Raw genomic sequence first — 9,751 nt, 5'->3', positions numbered from 1 at the left:
CTATCTGTGTTTGGATGTATCTGTTCTGAAAAGATTCCTTTTCAAAACAAAGTAGACATGCCTCAAAAGACGTGAAGATATGATATATTTCATTGTCCAGGCCTATGACTCACATCCTTAGGATGTAAACACACCTAATTCATGCAAGATGTTCTATCATACGGTTAATAAACTACATTACCTGCTACCCACTAGATAATACTACTCACCTATATCACCCTCCTACTGATATATAAGTTAGATGAATATTAAACAAATATTCACACTCACAACCTCTCATCTTACTAAGGCAAAAATGTCTCAGTTCCAGAACATTCTTCAAGTTGAGTTTGACACAGCACAAGGCACAAAACACTACGAAATTTTCAAGATGATCAAGTCTTCGGAGAGTAGCGGTCTTCGGTCCTTCCTAGATGATAAACATATTATATTTCCTGAAACCATAACCGAATTTTTTCACAATGCCAGAGTTTTTCGCGGCACTCCATTTTTCGACACTCTTATACAGTCAAGGGTAAGAGGAACAGTTTTTGACTTCACCCAGCGAGACTTCGCTCGGTGTTTCGACCTTCCCAAGGAAGGTTTTACAGACCTGTCAGTTTCGGCTGAATAGAAAGCCAAAATATCTCTGGAATTCTCCCGCTCCAACTCTCTGGTCGATGATCACGGTGCACGATCATCGTTGAGGGCCGAATATCAGCTCCTCAACGACATCATTGGTAAGGCCATCCTAGAAAAGGATGTCACCAATACCTACTGTACCACGATCTTTAACATCATGACTGCCATAACGACATATACTCCGGTAAACTGGTCTAGGTTGCTGTTTGACAACCTAATCTGGATGATCAATACCCGACACACCGGTTTTATTACTCAAATAAGCTCTCTACTCATCGAACTCGGGGCTCCACTCTGTCCAGGCGAAGGGCTGAACCAATCCCAGGTCTTGACCAGGGATTCCGCGGATTCTTTCTTTGAGCGGTTTGAGAAAGCATGGAAGAAAAAGCAGAGAAACATCCCCTCCTCCAGCCACTGAAGAATCACTCCTTCGGACAATCGGTCATTTTGCTTCATGCACCGTTGTATTTCTACCTATTTTAATCGGTTGTGTCTTCCTTTTAGTCTACTGTAATTCACCTTTTCTTAATGAAATTCTAGTACCTTTGAATTCTAACTGCATGGGAAACTACACAAACTTAGTTGGTTTCCAACTAGATTCTCAACCTCAGTCTCCGTAACCGGTCAAAATTACCACTTCCCAATACGTTTTGAAAACATAAATATTCTACAGCATTAATGAGACAAAACGAAATCTTGATCTTAAATGCTCTTACATTACCTCTCATTTCCAACCTATTTAAGATACCTCTCACTCTCATTCCAATACACTCCAAGACAACATTCTACATCTCTTTGCAAATCTGAAAAATGTCTCATCCCATCCTCTGAAACTATTTGTGCATCGACTTTGACTTAGTGCTATCCCTTGATCACGATGAAACAAGGGAAGAACTCTTTGAATCTTTGATTGACACCGGCCTCCGCGGATTCCTAAAGGAATCCGGACCTCTCTTTCTTCCAGAGGTACTAGTGTTCTTCTCCAATGCAGTTATGCATAACGGTGTCATCGTCTCCACCGTAAACACCAGTGTCATCACTCTCTCGGAAAACACACTCGTCGGAATGTTCGACCTCCCAACCGAGGGGTTTTCGGACTTTTCACCACGGGTGAGAAGGACATTTGATGAATACGCTGAAATATTCTCCATCTCCGACACACCGGTTCAAAACCACGGCCTTAAAGCCCACCTTGCTCCCCACATCCAAATTTTGCATGAGATCGTCAACCGGTCGATCCTTTGCCAGACCCCCAATCAAAACTACTCCAGAAAAGTCTTTGACATGATGACCTATATGATCAGCCCAACTTCCATCAATTGGGCATCGATCATTTTTGATAACCTGAAGACTATGGTTGAGACGAAGAAACGGTTCGGCTATGCTCCTCATTTGAGCCGGATCGTTCGAGCCTTCGTTCCAAACCTTGGACCGGGTACACTGGTGAATGCTTCAAATGTCCTCACCAAGGAAGCGGTGGAAGACAAAATCTCTAGGATGTTTTAGATTCTAAGTCGGTTAATTTTTTATTTTTTTTATTTTAACCTTGTATGTGTATTTCAAACCGATCTTCATATCGGCTCTATCATCATCATGTCTATTTCAAATATCGGTTTAAATTCTCCACTAGTTAAATTGTTTACCGCTTCATTAATTACCGCCAAAAAGGTTTACCGCTTTAATCACTTCCCGCCAAAATGCCTCCCGCCAAAAAGATTGTCGCCCAAGAGTTTACTGCCAACCCGTTTTGGAGGGAAACCTTGGCGCCTTTTTTTGATGTGACAGTTCGCGTCGGTTAACATTCCAGGACGCTGCCTATAAATAACCTCATTCGTCTTCTTATTATCCTCTTCCGCGAATCTACTTTCTCTCTCTAGCAATCACTTAATCTTTCAAACTTTCAATCTTTCCAACTCCCAATCTTTCTAATCGAAATGGGTCGTGATTCTGCACTTTTCACCCACATTTCCAAGTAGACTTCGAAGATGTTCGAACCAACTGTTCGACGGAGGCTAAACGAGTGAGGGAACTTATAACTACTTCGGGTCTGGAGCATTTCCTAAGTGGATCATTCGTCATGTATCAAGACGCGGTCACGGAGTTCTTCAAACCGTCGTACTCCATGAGGAAACCATATCCGCAACGGTCGATGGAAAACCGTTTCAGGTTACAAAGGAATCAATTGCTGAAGCTCTCCACCTACCAACAGAAGGTTGTGACTTCACCGAGGACATGGACGCCGACGAACTCTTTGCGGCTTGTTGTGCTGTATCGGATTCTGACCAACCGTTAGTGGTATCCGGTAAGAAAACAGACCTGAAACCGGAATACAGACCACTTTGTGAAATTATTTCAAAGTCGGTCCAAGGAAGAGGAGGCAACTTCGACAGCCTAACAAATTCGAAGATTGAGATGTTGGTCAGTATAGTTAGAGGTCTTCAAATCAACTGGGTCAAGGTCGTTTTCTCCAACCTCCGTGAGATGGTAGATTTGACTTCAAAACGTTCTCAAGGATATGTCGTTCAGCTCGGCAAGCTGATGCACCATTCTAATATCGAAACCGGCCCAGGTGTCCTTATACCTCACAGCAAGATAATAAAATCTACCCATTTTTTGAGAACTACAGTTCGACCGAGAAGAGCGAAGGCCTCAACCGCTAAACAACCATCCACTCGATCTAGGAAATTGCAGTCTAGGAAAAGAAGACTCCAGAGGTAGAACAATCCGGAAGCAAAGCGGTTCCTCATACATCCGGGTCGGCAAATATTCAAGCCGACATTCCAAATCCGGAGGACTCCGCAGCTAGCTCTAGCCGTACCAACACCAACGACACCGAGCAGAATCGGTTAAACAAAGGAAAAGGAAAGGTCGTCGATGAGGAAAATCCGGCCACAAATTTTGATGATGAATCCGGTCCAGTCAGTCAACCGGAGGTATCCGAAACCATAGACGACATCCAAAAACTAGGAGAGGACCTTGTCTCCAAAATAATAGAGCAGCTCTTCAAGAAGGCACATGCTGTGAGCAATGACTTCTATCAGTGGGCTCTTTTACGAGAGGAAGTCAATTTTGCCGACATGTTACCAGAGTGTCCCGCTCATCAGAAATGGGAAAAACTGGTAGAAATGGAGAGGACGGTGTTCGAATTGACGAAGACAAAGAGCGTTGTCACTGCTCTTAGAAGAGGAAGGATGGCTGAAATGCACACCCGGTTAAAAGAACTCATCGACCACATCCTTCACATTCATGAACAGAACGTCTCTCCAGATGACAAAAACCAAATCGATGTGATAGTGCTGGAGATGCTAAAGACTAAGGAACAAGAGCTGACCGATGAGATGACGCGGTTGGAATCAGAAGCCGGTCATTAAGAAGTTTCGCATTTTTCAAGATCTCATCTTGACGATGATGAAGAATCTAAAGGATCCAAATCCAATGCCGGTTCTAATCCAGAAGAGGCCGAGAATGCCCCTCCACCAGATTCCATGGTCAACATAATTGAAACTGAAACGGGTAATCCGCTCCCCGGTCAGCCCGGGTCCCCACAAAGAGATAAATCGTCGGCGCCTACAATAACCGAGGACCAAGTCAAGGCATACATCGAGGAATTTTTCCAAGATGCCATCATTCCATGGCAGACTAAAGTGAAAGAAAGGGCGAAAACATCACACCGGTTGGTTAAGTCTACCGGTGAGATGCTCAACTCTACAATCCAACGGCTTACAGCCATTGAAGAGAATCACGCCCTAACCGACCAACTGATCAGTTCAACGACACACAAAACTACAACTCTTGAGGACGGTCTTGTTCAAACCGACCAGCGGCTCGGTTCGACGGATCAAAGATTAGCAACTCTTGAAGAGGGTCACAATCAAAGGTTAGTGTCTCTTAAAGAGGGTCACACTCATACCGCTCAACAACTCACGTCAACGGAGCAAATGTTGGCATCTCTTGAAGAGGGCCATTTTCAATCCGGTATCCAGACCGGTTCAATACTTCAAAGAATGGCAGCGCTGGAAGAAAAGCATGCCCTGACCGAAGCCTCACTACATGCGGTCTCCGAACAGCTGGCGGAAATGGTTGTGGCCAAGTTAACGGCCGACGAGACACTTGAGAAAGCGAATGAGATCGCGGCCCAAAAACTCCAAGAACCTGAGAACGAGAACATGCGGATACTGAAGGAAAGGGAACATGCGAATGCGAACCTGGCTCGACACGTTCAGGTGGTAGAAAATGCCGGACCGGAACAAGCAGTATAAGCGAATGAGGACGCGGCTCGGCTAATCCAACAAAGGATGATAGAAGAAGAAATAGCCGAAAGAAATAAACTCTATAATCTGGATGCTCCCTCAACCGGACCGGTCACCAAAAAGAGAAATGTCACCAAGAAGACAGCGGCTAAACGGGCTCAACAGTTGTTGGATGACATTACTGAACCGACCGATGCTCCTCCAATCAACCCGGATTCACCAGAAGTTGATGAAGTTGAGGACGAGGCTATACCGCTGAGGAAGAGAGTGCAGTGCGCTAATGTGTTCCGACTCAGATCGGTCCTCCACCAGCACAGACTTCACCAATCACCGGCACCTCAAGTAGTCAAGCATCCTCCTCCGGACTTGGCAGTGATCCGTGCAATTCGAGAAAGGGGATGATGGCTCACTATCTCCGGAAATATATGCCTAAAGACGACAAGAATAGGGAATAGACTTTCAATTATCTATTCTTAATGTCAACTTTATAATATTTCCTATTTATATATATAAAGTATTTTTGGAAACCGGCCTACATTTTACCCTTTACATGATTTTGAATATTTTAAATAAAATAATCAAAAAGAGAGAAATTGATAAGATAAAAAATTTTCTCAAATTCTTCAAAAAAAAAAAATTCTAAAAAATTTTCTAAATCTTTTTCAAAAATCCTTCCAAAACAAACAAAATTTTAAAACAACCGGCCTACTTCTTACTTCTTACATGATTTTGAATATTTTAAATAAAATAATAAAAAATGGAGAAATTGATATATAAATTAGACCGGTTAAAATAAGAACTTAACAAAAAAACAAATTTCCTGTGCATGAACGGTCAAGAATCTAACCGGTCAAGCAATCAAACCGGTTAGAAAAGAAGCAAACGATGTATCCAAAACCGGAAGTTATCCGGTTAACCTGAAGTTATGAACAACCGGTAGACATCCTAAACCGAAATGAAGTATTCAACCTAAAACCGACGAGGAGACTACTTAAAGAAAGAAGTCAAAGATATCAAATAAAGTACAATCTACAAATTGGTGCAAACGAACACTTTGAGTATCTGCGAAAGATGATATCAAAGGATCAGACTATGACAATTGCCATATCCATACAAGTCTGATGATACTCTAAAGGCTGCAGAAGATTGCCTGAAGAAACAGTTACCATTTTGGTACAAGTCAAAGGTGCAGCTTTCCAGATGCAGGCAACTGGACAACCGGCAGTTGCCATATTAAGTCAAAGACAAATGAAGCCGGTCTGCTTCATGCCTTGGAAGCTTAAACCGCAATTAATGCAATGCTGAACCTCTGCTCAACCAATCAGATTCAAGGATTACCCTGAAGGTATGCGTTGAAGAAATGTGACCGTTGGCACATTTCACCTATAAAAGAAGGAGATGAAGAGGAGTAAATACAGTTACAACAATTCAGAGTGCCAACAACCAAAAAGTTACAAGTTACAAGTTGTGTTAATCTCTCTACAAGATTCAAAGTTTAAGTGTGCATTTGAAGTGTGATTACAATTTCCGTGAGAAATGTAAGATTGTTTATCGAGCAGTAAATAAGTCTCGATTGTGTAGTGTGGTTGAGTATTCCTTAGTGAATATCCTTCTCGCGGTTTGAGAAGAAGGGGTGACGTAGGAGTTTTATCTTCGAACATCCATAAAAACATGTGTCTTGTTCTTTACTTTCTGTCGGTTCCGCTTTCTAATCGACTCGCACTGTCATAACCGACTTACATCATTCTAACCGACTCACTAAACCTCAAACCGACTTTCTCCAAACTCTACCTCTATTATCCTGTGTGTGTGTTGCTTCAGTCTGAAATAAACCACTTCCGCACTTGAACTCGGTTCAAGGGTTTGTGACAGCTTGTGTAGTATTGAAACCGGTGTTAATCTCTAACCGGATTAAACGCCAACCGTTGAGTGTTGTAGTGTTAGCCGAACCCCGGTCCCCCATCGGCGATCTAGATCCTAACAGATCTAATTGAGTTAATTTTTAGCACGAATAAAACTAATAACAACCAAATATATTTATATACTTATTCATGTTTCTTAAAGGTACTAATAACAAATTATCCAATGTTTTGTGTGTATGCTTGTACTCGTGTCGTGTCTATACTCGTGTCGTGTTTATACTCGTGTCTTGTCTATACTCATGTTGTGTCCGTGTCGACTCATGACCGTGTTACGATCTTATAAACTCATAATCGTGTTATGATCGTGTCGTCTCGTGCTTGTGTCATGTTAACACAATACCTGAATGAGATAATATTGTATATTTAGTGTCGTTTCGTACCAATATCGTGTTAATAATATTAAATCAAATATTTTGAGGCGAGCTCGGGTCTAGATAGGATTATTCAATACTCAATATTTGTCGTGCATAATCATTCCTCATAAAAAAATAAAAAAATCACTATTCCACAAATGAATATAAAAAACATTCTTATTTTTTTTATTGACTTGTTAAAATCATTTTAAGTTAGACAATTCATTCTTTTAATTTTAGTTAATATATTTTGAGACATAATTTTATATTGGATTACTTATTTGAATATATATTTTGAGTAATGATAGGGGAGCGAAAGTTTTGTAGCAAATGTATAGTGCATGATGAGTAAGTATAATTTCAAATGTTTATTTATCTCTCTCCTATTCTTTAATAATTTCTTTCTCTCTTCATTAATCCTTTCATTAATAATTTTTCTCTTTTATCTTTATTAATAATTTTTCTCTCTTATTTTCATTAATTATTTGTTTTTTTTATCTCTTTAATTTATATTAATAATTTATTTTAAATATTATTAGGGATAATAATAAATTAAATAAAAAAAATATATATTTTCAAATATATATTATATTTGATAAATATATATTTTAGAAAATTAAAAACAAAATATTTTTAATTAATTATTTCTCCCTTCTCTTTTTCATTTTTTTTCATATTTTATTTTTTAATAAAATGTATTATAAATCCATGTTATATATTATCTCTTTTTATTATATCATATTGAGTTAACTCTTATCCTAAAGTATTTTTTTTATTTACTTTGAATATTAGTATGTATGATTTGAGTTAGATATTGACAAATTCTTATTTACCCTGTTATAACTCATTTTAAAAATAAATAAATAAATTATTAATATATATATATATATATATAATTTAAAAAATTAAGAATTTTTATATTTATTTTATTATTTTTTTAAATATATATTTATTAAATATAATATATATTTAAAAATATATATTTTGTTATTTATTTATTTAATTTATTATTGTCCTTATTATTATTTTAATTTTTTAAAAATAAATGAATTAGATAATAAATTATATAAACATATATTTACAAATTAATAATATAAATAAATTATTAATAAACATTGAAGAGATAAAAAATAATTATTAATAAAAAGAAAAGAGAAAAATTATTAATGAAAATGAGAGATAAATAAACATTTAAAATTATGTTGAGTCATCAAGCTTAATACCTCTCCACATCACTTTGCAGTACATTCATGGCAAAATTTTGAAATTTTTTGCTTCCTATCATTACTCTATACTTTATACTGGTACTAGTTTTAAGACATTCTTCCATGACTTTCCTTTTGTTGCTGTTTTTTGCATTGATGAAGCTGTTGCGTTTGGATATCTGATTTCTCTGTTTCTCCTCCTACTACTAATTCCTCATCTTGATTTTTTCCTTCTACTTCTTTCTCAATGTTATTATTATTATGATGATGTTTGGTTCTCATCATGTGAGACAACTTGTTCATATCTGATTTTTTCACAGGTTTTAGAAAGAATTCTTCAGCTCCTTCCTCTAAGCATCTGTTTACAATCCAACAATGATGCAGTTTTCAACTAAAACATATTTTTGTTGAATTAAATTCTTGAATTGTTTCTCACCTGCTTATTCTTGAAGGAACATTCTCAGATGACATGATCACAACTGGTATGTCTTTGAGAAAAGAAGATTCCTGCACAAAACATAGAGATTCAGCAATATTTACAACAAAAACTAGGGAAATCATGGCCAAATGATGTACGTGTATGTGTGTACCTTAATTTCCTTGAGCAAATCATATCCGGTCATTCCAGGCATACCGTAATCCGTGATTATCATATTCACCTCAACTTCCTGCTAAAAAACACACAAAATTTGAACAACCCACATGAGCAATCCATGGATATTGTCCAATATGAGAAATCCAAACAGAGAGATGAATTACCTGATGAATGTTTCGAGGAACAGATTGGTGATTTGGATCGATTAGGCCCTCTTCATGCCAACCCAGAAATTTTAAAGCCTTGGTGCCGGAATCCACAGTGGTAAGTACTAAAAGGAATGAAGAAGAAGAACCATGATAAGGGAAATTGTAAACGAAAGAGAAAGAGTCCATCAATGAAAATGTATCTATTTCTCTACGTACTAACCTTGATAAGAAGAAGTCTTGAGGGGCATCTCAATCAATCTTCTATCTATATTTCAAGGGGGTGAAGAAATACTAGGCAACTTCCTACTATATTTTTAAATAATTCTTACAACAAAAATACAAGAGAATGTTCTTATTAAGGCCATTTTTTTTTCTTTATTTGCTTAAATTTTTTTGTACATATAACTTATATTTAAAGTTTTTCAAAAAATTAAAATTTTGATTTCTTCGTACTTACAAAAAACAAAAAACGATTATTTAAAAATTAACTTCGGATCGAATTGATATTCTTCAGTTACATTTTGGAGTTTATTCTACATTCACATGTATATTCATATTTATCTCAATCTTTTTCGTGCAACATGACATAACTTAAACACATGTCCTAGAAACGGATTGTTACAAACCTAAACGAATAAGTAGGGTCGAACTTACCT

General features: G+C 37.7%; 1 protein-coding gene across 1 annotated transcript; it reads right to left on the bottom strand.

Annotated features, from left to right (window-relative positions):
- Positions 1-8,459: 8,459 nt before the first annotated feature.
- Positions 8,460-9,209, bottom strand: LOC124923269 (two-component response regulator ARR8-like). Its single transcript, XM_047463555.1, has 4 exons — positions 9,111-9,209; positions 8,942-9,019; positions 8,788-8,858; positions 8,460-8,709 (listed from the first exon to the last, which is right to left on the bottom strand). The coding sequence occupies exons 2-4, from the start codon at positions 9,002-9,004 to the stop codon at positions 8,460-8,462; spliced, it is 384 nt and encodes a 127-aa protein (XP_047319511.1). The 5' UTR covers positions 9,005-9,019; positions 9,111-9,209.
- Positions 9,210-9,751: the final 542 nt, after the last annotated feature.

The sequence above is a fragment of the Impatiens glandulifera genome, chromosome 1 (genome assembly GCF_907164915.1).
Source record: "Impatiens glandulifera chromosome 1, dImpGla2.1, whole genome shotgun sequence".
Classification (NCBI taxonomy): domain Eukaryota; kingdom Viridiplantae; phylum Streptophyta; class Magnoliopsida; order Ericales; family Balsaminaceae; genus Impatiens; species Impatiens glandulifera.
The sequence above is the reverse complement of the archived record's forward strand: the minus strand, read 5'-3'. Positions and strand labels throughout refer to the sequence as shown.

Bases quoted from the DNA above. Each gene is read 5' to 3' on its own strand.
- LOC124923269 (XM_047463555.1), bottom strand. From the start codon at position 9,004: ATGATAATCACGGATTACGGTATGCCTGGAATGACCGGATATGATTTG. The intron at 8,859-8,941 runs GTACACACATAC...TGTTTTGTGCAG, and splicing joins ATTTGCTCAAGGAAATTAAG to GAATCTTCTTTTCTCAAAGA. The intron at 8,710-8,787 runs GTGAGAAACAAT...GATTGTAAACAG, and splicing joins GTTCCTTCAAGAATAAGCAG to ATGCTTAGAGGAAGGAGCTG.